Source organism: Lactuca sativa, chromosome 1 (assembly GCF_002870075.4).
Source record: "Lactuca sativa cultivar Salinas chromosome 1, Lsat_Salinas_v11, whole genome shotgun sequence".
Lineage (NCBI taxonomy): Eukaryota > Viridiplantae > Streptophyta > Magnoliopsida > Asterales > Asteraceae > Lactuca > Lactuca sativa.
In genome coordinates, this window is record NC_056623.2 from 96,772,905 (window position 1) to 96,790,312 (window position 17,408).

The window sequence follows — 17,408 nt, forward strand, 5'->3', positions numbered from 1 at the left end:
TATGAATTCCAAATTATATGAAGCTTTAATGAACCATATTTTAATGACATTCAAATACACACACACACACACATATATATATATATATATATATATATATATATATATATATATATATATATATATATATATATATATATATATATATATATATATATATATATATATATATATATGTGTGTGTGTATATTATTTTTTTTCCAAAGGAGTGCTTTACGACAGTGGTAACAAAAAGGCATAACGGAAATAAAAAATAATTTGGGTGGAAATTGTTTCTGGATCATGATACAGTCGAGCCTCTTCTTCTTCTTCTTCAAAACAATCCATCATCTCCCTACTCCTTTTCTCCGACTCAGACGCCGTCCACCTACCGCCGCCGTGTTCGCCACCATCTCCACCGACAAATAGAAAGCCTACTGTCTGATATCCTGTTTTATCTTTTTCTATTTTATCAAACTATCTGCTTCGATTTGCCGCCAGTCAATCCGCGCCTGTTCGACGATCAACTGGCGATCGCATCATTTGGTACTTCCTCCCCTCTTTTTCTTATGTTACGATGCTTTTCTGTACTTGATCTGCTTGCCTGGGAATCCATTTCACATCTCATCGTAAAATTCATGCCCGAATCTTTGTTTTTCTTTGTAATGTAATTTCTAATTCGGATGTTTTTGTTCAGACTTTTCAAAATTAGGAGCGTATCTCTAGCTTCTTCGTATATACTCCCTGGAAATTTGATTTGTGCGTTTGAATTTTGAACTCATGATGTTTAGGTCATGGTTTTATCGGAAAACCTATGTTACAAAACTTGTTTTGACGACGATTCAGTCGATAGTTCTGTTTCCAATGTTCGATTATATATATTCCAGAGTGTAATTTCTGGTCATGGAGACAAATTAGAAGGTTTTGCGATTGATTGATTTGCACAAACTTAAAATCCGAATGCTTTCTCATACAATTGATGCTTCCATCATATATTAATCATATAAATCAACATTCAACAGGTTTTTCTTGGATTATAAACATATGAATCACTTCTATCTCCCATTTCCTTTACAGCTAAGGTGAAATTTGGATTGCCACTGTCTTTTACATTCAGTTCTTTTCGCACTGTAAAAGGCATGCAGAACAGTGGCAGTCTTCCCAAGAGCAATTCCTTAAAAACCCCTCAACAATCACTTCGTCGCCTCAACTTTTGCTCTCAAATATCAACTGGTCAACAAACTTCTCCTGTTGTCTTCCCTGAGAAACGTACAAAAGGAAAAGTTTCAAAACGAAATGATGTCACTGCCAACAACAATGATTCCAAAAATTCAAAGAGGGAAGAACACAAGATTGATATTGGAGATGAACAATCTGACTTACTGGGATATGAGGTCATTTCTGGAAAGCTAGTTTTGGATAAAAGAAAGACCATCAAAGCTACTGATTCACAAAACTCAACAGAAACCTCACACCTGGATTCCATTGATGCTAAACTAACAAGCAGGGCTTTGGTTTGGGGTTCTCATGTTTTAACCCTTGATGATGTCATTTCAGTAAGTTCAATTCTTTGTTTCAGATTCTAGATGCTTTTGTTTTCGTGCAATTTGAAGTGAACAGCAATGCAATTTACTCTCCATACCAATATGAGCAATGCACTTCATCTTTTACCTAGCAACATAATTATACTTTTCTAACAATCAATGATTATTATGACAGGTGTCATACAGCTATGGGATGAGACATTTTATAGTGCATTCATACCCTATAAAAAAGCGATCCTACAGTCTTTCTTGTTTCTTGAAATCTGGAAGAAGTAGGAAAGATTTTTGCTTTTTGGCTTCTACACCAGATGAAGCTTTTCTATGGGTTACAGGGTTTGCAGATCAACATTGTTTTGTGAATTGTTCACCTCACCCTATGGTATCTTCAAAGAAACAAGATTCTGAAATATTGGCTACTGATTTTTCTTATAGACATATTAAAAGTAAAAGTCCACCTAGGATGCTTGTTATCTTAAATCCTAGGTCTGGACGTGGTCGCTCCAGTAAAGTTTTTCACAATTTGGTTGAACCTATATTTAAGGTATTTTTTTATTTTATTTATAACCTTTAATCTTTTCCAACAACATTTTATATTAGACTTTTACTTAATTGACATTTCTTTTCTTTATTTAACAGCTTGCAGGGTTTAAGCTTGAGGTAGTGAAGACAACGTCTGCAGGCCATGCTAGAAATCTAGCTTTCAGTGTTGATTTCAGTACATGTCCTGATGGTATGCATTTTTTACCAAATTGCCCTTTTTTTAATTGGAGAATGGTTTGTTAATCTTTAAGCTTTCATTATACCAGGAATTATATGTGTGGGAGGCGATGGAATTGTGAATGAGGTTTGTATAGCTTTTAATTTGAAATGAGTAGATATTTATTTATATTAAAGTTTATAAAATGTTATTTATTTTGCAGGTTTTGAATGGTCTTCTTTGTAGAGATAATCAGAAAGAAGCTATTTCTATTCCAATTGGAATCATTCCTGCTGGCTCTGATAATTCTTTAGTGTGGACTGTTCTTGGAGTTAGGGATCCAGTTTCTGCTGCTTTAGCTATAGTCAAGGTAATAATAATATATCATCATTTTTATTTATTTATTATTTAAAGAATTACACAATTCAGAGAACACATGTCTAAAAAATTAGGCAGCCTTAAGGTTTGTTAATGGAATCACAAAGGAATGGAATCAGTCATTCATTACATTCCAATTCCATTATCATGTTTGGTTGACTTGAAAGAATCGAACTGAGTCATTTATCTACAATAAGAAACTAACTAAAATTAAATCCATAAGTAAAGAAAGAAAATGTTATTCTATAAAAATATACTTTTATTTTCCAGGGTGGTCTCACTGCTACAGATGTATTTGCTGTCGAATGGATTCAAACTGGTGTCATTCATTTTGGAATGACCGTTTCCTACTTCGGCTTTGTTAGTGATGGTAATTCCCAATTCCATTCCTTCAGTCTCCCTTTTGGAATCAGACAAAAAGACATGACATGACATAACAGACTGTACCTAGTCCCCAAAAAAGTGTGACATAACAGACTGTTGTATTGCGACATGACATGACATAACAGACTGTATTGTATTGTATTGTATTGTGACATGACATGACATGACATAACAGGCTGTACTGTATTTGATTGTTAAACAGTATTGGAACTTTCGGAAAGATACCAAAAGCGATTCGGTCCGCTCCGTTACTTTGTGGCGGGAGTTTTGAAATTCCTCTGCTTACCAAAATACACGTACGAACTCGAATACCTTCCGGCATCCAAACAAAAATCGGATCTCGAAAGAAAAATATTAGCAGAGAAAGACACAGTCGACATGTCGGACTTATACACAGACATCATGAAAAGATCCGAAGGAGGTGGAATCCCACGCGCCTCATCTCTCTCAAGCATTGACTCCATCATGACACCTGGGCGGACCCCACTCGAACCAACCACCGAACCCTCCGATTACGTCCGAGCCATTGACCAAAAGTCAAAGCGGTTATCCTCGGGTCGACCCAACGTGACCTCCGAACCCGAAGTCATCCAAACCTCATCCACCCCGAACTGGCCGCGAACCCGGTCAAAGTCCCGGGCGGATAAAGGGTGGAGCGGGTTGACCGACCCAACCCGGTCTTCATGGGGGAATTTAGGGGGAAACGACAAGGAAGATATTTCGTCTACGATGTCGGATCCAGGTCCCATTTGGGATACGGAGCCGAAGTGGGACACGGAGCCGAACGCGAATAATTGGGAGATGGAGAATCCGATACAGTTGCCGTTGCCGGGCCCTGGCCCTGTTGTGGGTGTGGGCCCGGCAACTGAGACTGGGGTTGGGGTTGGGGTTGTGTTGGATTTGGAGGAGAATTGGGTTGTGAAAAAAGGAAAGTTTTTGGGGATTCTTGTGTGTAATCATTCGTGTAAAACGGTTCAATCTTTGAGTTCTCAAGTGGTGGCACCGAAAGCCGAACATGACGACAACACGTTGGATTTGTTGTTGGTTCATGGGAGTGGGCGGTTAAGGTTGTTGAGATTCTTCTTGCTTCTTCAAATGGGCCGACATCTTTCGCTTCCTTATGTTGAATACATCAAGGTTAAAAAAAGTTAACAATGTATTTAGTGTCCTACTGACAGACTGATACTGATACTGATACTGATATTGATACTAATGTTGTAGGTTAAGTCGGTGAAGCTGAAGCCGGGAAAGAGTACGCACAATGGATGTGGGATTGACGGGGAGCTTTTTAGGGTGTCGGGGCAAGTTGTGTCGTCATTACTTCCGGATCAATGTAGGTTGATTGGTCGTGCTCCGAGTAGTAGTGTGAAAGGACTATAATGCCCTTTTGCAATGTTTGGGACCGGTGTTACATATATATGAGGTGACTGTATAATCTTCTGGCTGTTATTGGTTTGAATTCTTCTTGTTGATTTTTTGTTTGTTTGTTAGTATTTTGGTCTTTTATATATATAATATATAATATATCGTATAAATATATATATCTATACTTTTGTATCTATTGGTGCCTAGAGTGCAATTTTTTTTTTTATGGATGGAAACCGATATTTTGAAGTTTATTTGAATTGGTTGATGTGGATGTGTATTGTAAAGCATTTGTAGAGTTTTTACTTTTTAGTGTTATTATTGTTTTCAGTTGTTGGCTGTTTTTTTCTTTTTTCTTCAAAGATTGTTGGGATTGAGTAAATTGTTTAGCTAATTTTTCTAAATTTTGTAATAAATTATAGGGAAAATTCGATATTTTTTTAACCTTTAAAAAAATCACTACATAGAACTTTTTATAAACAGAGAGTTTGAAAAGTGTTTTGCGTCACTTGAAAATTTTCTTTTCGATTTAACCATCAAAAGTTTATTTTTTTTATTAATTTATAAAGAAACCTTTTTCATCGAAAAATAATCTTTGTTATTTGTAACTCACTAATGGAAAAAATATGAAATGGTTACTTTCAAAAAATACAAACTATAGGTGATTAAACTAAAAAAAAATCATTCAGTGTTAAACCAAAAAAAAAGAACAAAACTACAATGGATTTTTATAGAATTTGGTCTAAATTACAGCGCAAAGTCTATAGAAACAATAATAGTTTCCTCGTAATGATTGTAAAATGCAACTGGAAGAATATTAATATGGTTAAGGGTAATTTTTTTTTCTTTCCAAACTATAGTTGTAAATTATAAAGAAAAAAAAATATAATTTATAAAGAACAAATTTTAATAATAATTTTTATAAAATTCAAAGTTTCATGTAGTAGCCTTCAAAAAACTCAAAAGTTTCGGTAGCTAGTTAGAAATATATTTTTTAGTAGTTGAACCTTTTTCTTAAATTATAATAGTTTTTTTATAGAATTTGACATGCATTATATAAAGTTAACTACCTAATACAATGGATCACATGAGTCTTTAGGCAAGATGTTAGGCAAGATATGTATTAGAAAAAAATAAAAATGAGTTTGGGTCGATACATATTATTTTTCATTTTGATTAATCAATTTTCTGTTGTTTTTTTTTTTTTAATTTTTTTTATCAATAATTATTAAATTTCATATGATTATAAATATTATTTTATTAAAATAACATCCAATTTTTATATTAGTATAGTTTTAGATTATGTGGATCCATTCTGACTATATCGTTTTGTCATCTTTATTGCCTAACAACGAGATGAAACAAATACCTAAACGACAAACTTTACATGGCAAAATACTTGACGGAATTTAACAAATAATCTATGATTTTAACATCTAAAACTTGTATCTTCATAGTGATTTGAATTAAGTGGTTCTTATTTTTGTCAAAACTTTTAAAAAGAAAAAGGAAATTAAGTGGGGAGGCTTGAAAACGGAGGAAGAGGTGTATGAAGGTGATTTGATGACATTTTTAGATCAATATTAGATATCCGGTATGCTATGATCTTAGAGAAGATCCAATTAAAGTTTATTATAGTTGGAATATTTTATATTAATCCACAAAATCATTTTTGTCATAGTAACTACTTGCATCATGCTTATCAAAATCTAATCATTTGGTTGGTAACTTACGTCATGCTAAATAAAAATTCTAATTATTTTAACTAAGAAATATTAAATAATTTTCATGTTATATAATAAGACCATTCACATTAACTTATACAATCATAATTCACATTGTAATTACAAAAGTTTATTATAATGGACTTCATTGACACATCAACAACTCAACATCAACAACTAATAATATATAAAAATAACAAATTCAAGATTTAAAGGTATATGTATCCAACTAAATTGTTTAATAATTGCTTTTGGTGAATTTTTATATTTAAATACGAGCTTTAAAAATAATGCTATAATATTAAATAATTTAAACAAGATAATCAATTATTATAGATATGATGGTGTAATAATGTTTTGAGGTGTTCTTGTTGTTTAAAATGATAATAAGCACTTTTGAATGTGTTTTTTTTATAAATTATAATGAAACATATTTTCAGAAATATATTATCTTTTGGTTAATTATTTTATTCAGTGTTTTAATAGGCATTGAACACAAAAATCACTATATGTTAATATGACATCGTAATTGGATTTAATCTACTGTGTAATTTTAACATTCCATCTCATTTAACTACATATTATCAAATTGTGTGATAATCTTAGAAGCATTGAATTTATAAGTATCTTTATTTGTTTCGAATTACCTTTATGTAACATATTAAAAAGTATATTTTCTAACAAAAATACATTTTGGAAGAGATATTGATAGTTTATTTTATTTTCTTCATTTTTATAGTTTAATTTAGTATTTTTCGTTTTTTTATTAGTATTGCATTGTATTTTTTATTTTCTTTATCATGGATTGTGTCAGGTACTTTCTATTTTGCATGAGGTATTTTGTAGGGTTTTGGAGCTCTTTGCAGTTGTGGATTAGCTTGGAGACGGGCTTTGTGGGCTTTCGAGGCATTATTGGGCTTTCTGGATCCATCAAAGAAAAATTGGCTTAAAAAGTTGAAGACTTGGATGAAGTGGGTTTATGAAGATGGGTCTTGGATTCTTATTTTGGGATTGGGCTATCCATATTTGAAGCTTGAAGATGATTGGTCAGATTTGAATCATGTAAGGTGTGGAGGGTACCAAGAGAATATTGAGTAGTGGAGTGGTGTGGTGGAGAAAAAAGAGTCAATAGCATTCCAACATCGTTTGCGAGGGTGGAGTCTCAGTCGCAGAACACTTGCGAGGGTACCCGTGCAATTGCACACTTTTGGGCATTTTTGTCATTTTGCTCACCATTTACTTGGGGGTTAGGTCTAGCAGCTCACACTTCGATTTTCCACCATTAGAGACCATTGGAGGCGATTTTTGGGAGCTTGATGCACATTCTTCTCATCTTTCCAAGTAATTGTTAGTTTCTTGATGCAAAAACACTTTTGTGATTGTTATTTTGTGCCATGAGTGGCTAGTTTCTCTATTTTAATTAACTTTGGCTAAAACCCCTGGATATTTGTGGGTTTTGAAGGACTCATGCTTAATTATCATTTATCTTATGTTTATGATTCTAGTTCATATTTCTTATGTTTGTTTAATACTTTGATATTGAGCTTGGTGCTTGAATGAGCAATTGTTGGTTTATTTTTTTGGTTTAACACTAAATCATTGAATTTACTTAGAACAATGGCTTTATGATGGTAGAAATCATCTTTAGCTTATGAATCATGACTCCTTTATGGATGTGTAAGCATTGACATCCCCTAGAAATTGGGGATTCCTTCATTCTTAAGGCTAATCAACTTTCTTGGGTTCAATTTCTTCAATTGAATCCTTGATTTTGATTAAGAAGGTGTGTTGTACGCTTCCCCAACTTCCATACTACGTATGAGGAATCTTGGCATATCATGCTTCATGATTGCTATAACCAATTTAGGATGAATGATAAGCTTCATATTGAATCATAATTATAAACACACAAATGTTCATTGTGTTGAATTGCCTTGGTTGTCTAATTCTCTCCAATATTTTGAGCATCTCACCATCTTGCTTAATTGCAAGCTTTTTAGTTATTCAAGTCTTTTAGTTTTCAAGCAATCACAACACCCCCCCCCCCCCCTTAATTTAATTGTAGTTAGTTAGTTTTTATTACACTGGTTCTATTGGATTGCATTGTTGATTGACTATAACCATTTCCCCGAGAATTGATACCCCTTTTTATAGTTATATTACGTTTTATTTGCAAACAAAGGGTGTAATTTGCTTGGTGGACTGATATACTAGACAAAAGTTTATAGAGTAAATTACACAAATGGTCCCTATGGTTTGCGGTAATTTGTGCGCTTGGTTCCTAACTTATTTTTTTAACTCGGAAAGTCCCTACTGTTTGTTTTTATTATGTGCTTGGTCCCTACTATTTGTTTTTGTTACGCATTTGGTCACTGTCTTACCTAAAAAGACTATTATTTAAATATGAAAAATGGTAGGTAGGTAAGGTAAGGTGAAAGGGTGGGGTTGAGGTGTGTTTATTTACATAAATTAAAAAATCAAAGGCAAAATAGTTTTTTTTAGATAAGACAGAGACCAAGTACGTAACAAAAACAAACAGTAGGGACCTTTCGAGTTAAAAACATAAGTTATGGACCAAACACGTAATTACCCTAAACCATAGGGACCATTCGTGTAATTTACTTAAATTTATATTCTTGATTTAGAAAATTTTCCTTCAAAATATACCAAACTAATGAGTTTGAAATCTAACATGGTACCATTTTGGACAAATAATCATTTATCTAAATCGAAAATAACTGGATTATTTATTTAGAGAATTTCGTACGTTATTGTTAAAAAATCGACTATTATATTTATCTATCAAAAAATTTAAATATCATATTTATTCTTATAAATTTTAAAATATTAAAAAAAATAAAATGTTTTTTTTAACATTTTATAATAAATTTAAATTAGTTTTAGTAATAGACTATTATAATTTTCATGTATTTTTTTAATATTTATTGATCAATTGAACTTCAAATTTTCATCTAAATAAAGTTGATTGAGATGATTTTTGAAACAAAACCAAAAATGCTCGATTTGTGAGGGATCGCAAAATGATTAATCAAAATTATGTATGCAACTTTTTTGCTTTTTTGCTTTGAATTTTGGTAGCGTTAAATCCTACTAAAAAATAATGAACTAAATTTCCAATGAATCTAATCTTTCTCGAATAATTAAAAATATAAGTAATATACTTAGATGAAGGGTTCAACACAACCGAATTATATGACTCTACCACATAACTATACATACATGTAGGGATGATAATTTGGTCTGGAAACCTGCACCGAACCGAATTAGGCCCGACTAAGCAATTCGATTCGGGTTTCTATATTATGCTTATTCGGTTAGGGTTATCAAATAAGAGCTTATTCGGTTTTAAATACCCGACCCAAATTTGCATTCCTCATTCCTTTTCTCTGATCGATAGAAATCAAAATTATGATTCACATTTTTGTTCTCATTGTTCATAATTGAAAAAAAAAAAACCCTACACTTGTTCTCGTTGTTTCAAAATCGACTAATCTTATTATCTATTTCCAAACTCGAAATCACTTTTGGCGATCATTCCTCTTATTTCAAACTTTCAAAAATCGACCATTCCTATTGTCATTAAGGATTCATGAATTCCTACGTTGTCTAGTCATGGAAAATTGGTTCCAACTCAAGAACTCAAGTAAGAAATTAATTCTCATTATGTTAATCTACTATGTAAGAGTTAGTCTTTCAATTTGTTACTGTGTTATGTTAGTCTTTGAATGTTTTATGTTGATGTATAAAAGTACATTATTATTCTATTATTCGGGTTATAGAATCCTAATACAGTTTATTCGGGTTTTTTCAGTTATATTTGTTATATAATATAATGCGCTTTGATAAATAGTGATGTTATACCTCATATAAATAGGGATAAATAAGAGACCCAAATTAAACCGTAAAAGACTTGAGCCTAAACCCTAATCACCCCCCCCCCCCCCCCCCCCCGCAGTTTGATCGGGAGAGGACAATTAAACTAGAGAAACAAAAATATATAAAACATAACATAAATGAACACAGCGGCAACGACGATGGCAGAGCTTTAACGATGACGGCTAACAACATCTGCTCGTTGGAGAAGGAGAGAGAAGAAGTGACGGCTAGCGACAATTCCTTTGTATAAGAAGAGAGGAGCGGTGGCGGCAATGATCCTCGAGTCGACGGCAGAGGAGTCGAGAGAAAAGCAACGAGAAAGAATGAGGGCTCGAGTTGCGGCTGAAGGAGCCTATTCCGATTGACTTGGAAAATAGATATGAAGAAGAGGCAAGTTGAGGAGAAGGCAAAATGCTTCCTTGATAAATAGTGAGGTTAAACCTCATATAAATAGGAATACATACTAACTTGGAATATAAATATGAAGAAGAGGCAAGTTGAGGAGAAGGCAGAAAGCTTAGAGGCAAGAGCCATCCGGCGAGGAGATATAAACAAACGAGGCAGTAAAAGAAGTCGAGGTAAGAGCTCTAGTTTGGTGTCGACGACTTTTTATTATTTAGGATGAGAAAAAAACGAATGGAATATGAAGCTTAATGAACGCACCTCCGATGACTATTAGAGAAGGTCGCTGGAGGTGGAAAGCGGCGGCTACGAGTTGTTGTCGGCAGTAGGGTTTTTAACCTAAAGCTCTGATACCATGTTATATAATAGAATGCTCTTTGATAAATAGTGAAGTTAAACCTCATATAAATAGGATACATAAGAGACCTAATTTAAACCCTAAATGGCTTGGGCCTAACCCTAATCACTAACAATATTAGGTTCTTAATTATCTTATGCACGTTATTCGGGTAATAACCAAACCGAACCGAGTAATACCCAAACCGAACCGAACCCGTATTGGTTAATCGGTTCAGTTTTCGGTTCAAGCAATTTTCCTTATTCGGTTTTCGGGTTAGGTTCGGTTCCGACCCGAATAACATCCCTACATGTCTAAACAAAGGTAAGTTCATAACCAAACATACATGTTTATTTTTGAATATATGTATGTTCAATTAAATATACTAATGTTCAAGCATAAACATATGTGATTATATGGTTAGGTTGTATAATTTTGTTGTGTGTTCAACATGTATGTATCAATACTTTAAAACGAGTTATTACTAGAGAAATTTTCAGAATTTCAACCATTTATCCCCAAAATCCACAACTTTTTTTTTTTGTTCTTTCAAAAACGCCAATCATATTTCAAAAGTTTTTAGAAAACCACTCATATTTAAATTTAACCTTTTCAAAAAACATAAAGAACACCATTTTGTTTTCATTAGTTTCTTTATTGGCAATATTGCTAAAATATAACTAAAACACGTAATTTCCTAAAACATAATATACGACGATACCAACGCATGCTTATTATTATTATTATTATTATTATTTTATATATATATATATATATATATATATATATATATATATATATATATATATATATATATATTAAATCCAAAGTATCTTTGTGAACAGTACTTGGGTACTGTTCATGGGTTACTTGACGAGTTTTGAGCATAACAACATTCCTATGTGTTCATGCAACCCTAATTGCTATAGATCTAAGTATTTCTCTAGTTATACCTGCAAATAAAAGTTCCAAAGCAATAACCCTAATACTAGCATACAATTTCAGAAATTAATATGAAAACTAGGGTTAGAATGTTACCTTGTTTGCTATCTCGTAATAACAAGTATTCCACGAATGATCTTGACTCATGAAAGCTTTAGTGCCTCACATGTTGCACCTCTAATATGTCACACCCCGAAACCGTTGGCGGAAACATTCCGGGGCGGAGGACGTCATGTATAGCATCACAACCAATGAATAACAGCAATCATAGCAACACAACCATTACAGTGAATATTTGAATGAAAACGTTTACATCTGTTTGGAACTCAGTTTGAATTACATTCATTAGTTTTGCAAAATAAAATTTTAAAAACTCTAAATGCTTCGGTTCCTCGAAAAATCCAACAAGTACCTGTCTACTGATTTCCTGAGAATACAAACAGTTTGAAAAAAAATATCAGCATAAAGCTGGTGAGTTCATAAGCAGTAATTTGTAATGAAAACTTATTGATGAGCGAGCCGAAATGATTGTGTAGTTTCAATAAAATCCGATATTTTCTTTAGTGAAAAACGTAGTGTTATCGATTTCGTGTAGAACCATGAATGTTCGTTTAAAAAAATCGTAGAGATATGCAAAATACCACTTCATGTGACTAGCTAAAGCTAATCATGAAGTATACCTATTTAAATGTAAAATCGTAGCATAAATGATTCGGTTTTGAAAACCCTGGCTCGGCCAGTATGCATAGTGTGTTTAGTTCTATTTGGTATAAATAAAACTACTGAAGAAAACCAGGTTGGTAAACTATCGGTGATTTATACATAATGTGAGTCGTATAACTGATAGTTAGTTTTGTTTACTTCTTTTTATAGTTTATTTTAGCATATTTCATTCATAATTTAGATAATTTCCATGCATATTTTCCATTTTGTTATTTTATGACTATTTCGGGTACTTTCGAATCTTGTGAGCATAATTGCAGGTTTTCGGGTCTAGCGGAGCGGGAGTGTTCGGGACGTATGGGAAGCGGTGAGATTTGATAGGCAAAAATGATGTTAGGCTTGGTGATTGTGGAGATGATGCATGGAGCGAGCTTGATGGTTATTTGAAGGTTTGGAGAGAAATAAACTTTAAATTTGCAAAACGCGGGAGTTTATTCGAGCGTGCGTAGATTATTAACCGGGCGAGTTTGGAGGATTTGGAGAGGCCAAATTGGGCTTAAAATGAATAAAAACTTGAAGAAAATGGGCTAGGAGGTGATTGGATTCGATCTGGGCTAGTGGGACATGCTTTGGAGGCCCAAAATCTCAAAGAAGCCCATGTCAGGCACCACCCGCGCAACCCACCCGCGCAGCAGCACGCGGGTCGCGCAACCTCCTGCAGGGGCAGTTTCGGAAATTCTTCTTTTGAGCTATTTGAGGAAGGTTGGTGCCCATCTTTTGAAGACTCTTGGACATCCGATTTTTGGAGATTCTCTCTGGAGTTTTGAAGACTTTTGAAGGCCAAGAACACTTGAAGAACTTCATATTTTTACCTCTTGATTCTTGCTTAATGTTTGGTACAATTTTCTCTAACTTTGTTTCTTTGAGTTTAGCCATGCTTGGCTAAACTAATCTTGGTTGACTTTTGGTTAATCCTTTGAACTTTTGTTGAATGTTGAAGAATCCATGAACATGTTCTTGAATCTTTATGGGAATGTTTTATGTTTTAATATCTTATCATTACTTGTATGTTTTAGTTCGTGAGTTTAAATGTGTTTGTGGTGATTAGTTGGCTAATTTCTTGATTAAGTAAAGGATCCTCAAATTAGCAAGCAACAAATGATTTTTGTGTTGTTTTTGCTTCACACAATCATAAAAACATTTCCTCCAACATGGTGGTGAAAGCATTTGACCCCTCTTGGATTTGGTGACTTTTTGGTTCTTAATGCTAGTTGACTTTCACTAATTACATGCTATTTGGAATTAGTGACTTTGACTAAGGAAATTGTTATGAGCTTCTCTAGCCATTTCAACAATTAAGAAAAGTCTAGGTAATCTCAAGCTCCTTGGATTACTATAGCCAAATTAAGGATTTAAATCAAAGTATTGCACCATTGGATTCTAATGATATGTTCATCAAAGTCAAAGTGAGGAAACTTTAAGTCAACCATCTCTCCCTTATTGATTTTACATCAAACTCTTATTTTTGTTGCATTTGTCTATTTAAATCATAGTTAATTCTAGTTTGTTTCAAGTATTTCAAAACACCAAAACCCCCATTTTATTTTTATTGTCATTTTACAAGTATTTTTACAAAGAGATATTTCATAGAGTTATAAATTGAACCAATCTCCGTGGATTCGATCCCTTTACCACTATACACTATTTTAGTGTGTAATATTTAGGGTTATTATTTGTGTTGTCCTCGACAACCACCAAATTTTTGGCGCCGTTGCCGGGGATTGGTTTTGATTTAATCAGTTTGTTTCTCTATGTCTACATCTCATTGTGCAGGTACTCTAATTTAAAACCCGGAAATTAAAAAAAAAAGTATGATTTGGAAATGAACACTCCTTGCACTGAAGACCAACTTTCTGAGCTAGCTCAATTAGTTATGATGATTGAAAGTGACCAAAGTGTGCAATCCACACCTCTTTTTTGCGATTTTTGTGCCCAAAATGGACATCATTCCGACATGTGTCCATATTTACAAGGAGAATGGGAAGAAGTGCAAGATAAGGGAAGCTACTACCGGTCAAACCAATGGAGTTATGATAAGCCTCAACATGATCAATGGTGGGACAACAACCAAGTTTGGGAAAATAACCATTACCAAAATCCATACCAAACATGGGGAAATAACCAATACCAACCAACTCCACTATTCCTAGAACCCTATCCTTACCCTCCTCAACAAACTGAAATGCCAAGCATGTCCTTAGAGGACATTGTGAAAAGCATTGCCACTTCTACCCAAATTTTCCAGGGAACAACTCAAGCTAGCCTCAAAAGCTTAGAGCAACAAATAACACAAATTGCTCAATCATTGAGTATAGTGGAAGCTCAACACAAATTACCATCTGAAGAGAGCCCATGTCATAACGCATTTTGCATTCCTTTGAAAGATGAGAAAACTTTTGATGACCCAAGAGTGTTATATGAAGAAGAGGAAGAAGAAGTAGAAGTGGAAGAAGTTGTCAAAGAGGAAGAAAAAATTAAAAATGTTGTCAATGAAACTGTAAAGGAAGTAATAGGGGTTAACGAAAGAGAGGTTGAGCCACCCACTACCATTGAGAAACTAACTCTAGTGGTAGAACAACCATAAGAGCCAGAAGCGATAAATTTGTCATACTCTTCAAAGGATACGTATCCCAAGAAAGAAGATGCCCAACCGGTCACCTACTCAACCACCATGTCAAAGAGGGAAGAGTTGGTCACCTTACTAAACAAGTACAAGAAAGAATATGGTTGGATGATTGCTATTATCAAAGGTCTGAGTCCGGTATGGTTCTCCCGTAAAAAGAAAGTCAAATACAAGAAAAGAGTCCCAATGGAGGTGTGGAAATTAAAAAATGTCGACACGGGGAAAATTTACAAGGTTAATGGACATCGATTGAAGCCATTCAATGAATTTTTTGATTCAAATGTCCAAGATGTTGTCCATTTGGACGCCCCAAAGTGTTAAAGTGAAGTTTGGAGGCGTCTCGCCAAAGACGTTAAAGAAGGGCATTTTTGGAAAGCATTGTGTTTTCGTGTTTTTAATTTGAATAAATGAGTTTGGAAGATATTTTTGGGATTCAAAAGAGTTGTTTTTGAAGAAATCAAGAGTTTCTAGGTGTTTGGGGCCTTCCAAAGCAAGAACGGGTGAAAAACGAAGAAAAATGAAGCAAAAATGAAGATCAGGATCAGGGGGTTGCGCGACCCGCGTGCTGTTGCGCGGGTGGGTTACGCGGCCAGGTGTGATGAAGCGACATTGGCCCAAGACTTAACTGCAAGGTTTGCGCGACCCGCGTGCTACTCTGCGCGACCCGCGCACTGTGCTGGACAATTTGGGTTATTTTTGGCTATTATTTGACCAGGTGTTGACCAAAGGTTTTAATGAGTTGACCTTTTGACTTTTCTTGACCAACATTGACCGAAATTGACCCTTGTTGACCCATAGAATAAAATGTTCAGCTTCCCTTCTTCCTCATTTAATCATCTTGACCTCCCACTCCATTCCTCTCATATAACCTTCCTGCACCCACCTTGCCGGAAAATTCAAGATTGTCGGAGTTCTACTGGTCGTAATTTCATGAAACCACCGCCACAGACATCTCCCGTCATCCAATCCTCCGATTTAGGTCATTTTTGTCCTTACCTTAAGCATTGAGGACAATGCTTGTTCTTAAGCTTGGGGTGGGGCATTTCATTTTCCTTTTATTTTTTCATGCATTTTTAATTAGGTTGCATAACATTTTAGTTTTAAGCTAATTTTCTTTCATTTTTTTTTAAATTCCAAAAAGATTTTATTTTCTTCTTTTTCACCTTTTTGTATTTTTGCATAACATTTAGCTTAGGGCATTAACATTCATGCATTTTTGTTGTCTGTTTATTCTCACCTCCTTGGATGTCATGGAACAGGTTCATAGTGATTGTATCATTATTGGTCCAGGATCTTGTTGCTATCTCACCCATCGAACTGAGACCACTAGCTGCAGTTTGGGATTTCATACTTGGGATCAGATGCTGGTAGCTTAAAGGGGTAAGTGATCATGGCCAGGTAGTTTTCATGAAGAATTATGCATACAATACTAATGACTGTAGGATATACTATAGCAATGGATGTCTTAGCCTTGCGGTCACTACCGCTGAGAGGATCACACTTGATCATGTTTGAACCGTTAGGATGAAGCACTAGTGCTTGTCCCCGAGTAGAATCCATATCCGGTCTCTTTACATCACCATATCTTTTTGCGATTTTCTTAGGAATTTAGAGAAGTCTTTTAGTCCGCATGTGGACATTCTCATTACTTTTGAAAAAAAAATCACAAGTTTGAAGAGGAGCTTACATTATATCTTTATGCTCCACACATGGTCATTTTCTCGCTTAGACCATTCGGATTATATTACTACCCTTTCGGTTCCACTTACACATTTTAGGAACCAAATTTTGAGTCAAAGGGTTGTTATTACATTACCTTCAAGTATGGTAACAAAAAGAAAACAAAAAGCAAAAAAAAAAAAAAAAAAAAAAAAAAGGGGGCAGGCAAATTCCCAGCTGCAGAAATCTGAAAAGGGTGACCGGTTCAATTATTGAACAAATTTTCCAATATTTTGGTCACCCAACGTTTGATATTCAATTATTTAGGTATGTTTTATTGTATATAGATCGAGTTGTTTTTCGCAAATTGGTGATGTTAGGGAGACTGTCGATTCGGATACTACGAGAGGTTTGGGCCAACACCAAGTGAACCGATTCCTACAACGGTGCCCGAGCGATTAACCCAAGTTACACATGAGAGAAACCGGAAAATGTGAGATCAGAGTGTATACTTAAAGAAGAGCTCCACCCGAGCCCATCCAGCTGCTTTCTCCCTACTACAGATATTCTTCATTGTATGCATGTTCCATTGAGGCTGCGACTGCTCATCCCTCCTTACTCACCTAAAGGAGTTATCCTGGCTGTGGTTTATGGTACCATTGTCATCGGATGAAAAATTCGTGAGGTAATAGCAAGATCAATTTTGACCATGTTGACTAATGGTGATCAGGTTCTGCGGCTCTATCCATTCTTT

General features: G+C 34.5%; 1 protein-coding gene across 2 annotated transcripts; it reads left to right on the top strand.

Moving 5' to 3' along the window:
- Positions 1-201: 201 nt before the first annotated feature.
- On the top strand, positions 202-4,541 carry LOC111885978 (sphingoid long-chain bases kinase 1). 2 transcript variants are annotated; one of them, XM_023882220.3, is made up of 9 exons: positions 202-525; positions 1,002-1,535; positions 1,699-2,064; positions 2,160-2,253; positions 2,330-2,367; positions 2,444-2,590; positions 2,869-2,968; positions 3,185-4,119; positions 4,204-4,541. In XM_023882220.3, the coding sequence occupies exons 2-9, from the start codon at positions 1,119-1,121 to the stop codon at positions 4,360-4,362; spliced, it is 2,256 nt and encodes a 751-aa protein (XP_023737988.1). In that variant the 5' UTR covers positions 202-525; positions 1,002-1,118; the 3' UTR covers positions 4,363-4,541. The 2 variants fall into 2 exon arrangements, with proteins under 2 accessions (XP_023737988.1, XP_023737987.1); XM_023882219.3 differs by having other exon boundaries at positions 203-525; positions 1,057-1,535.
- Positions 4,542-17,408: the final 12,867 nt, after the last annotated feature.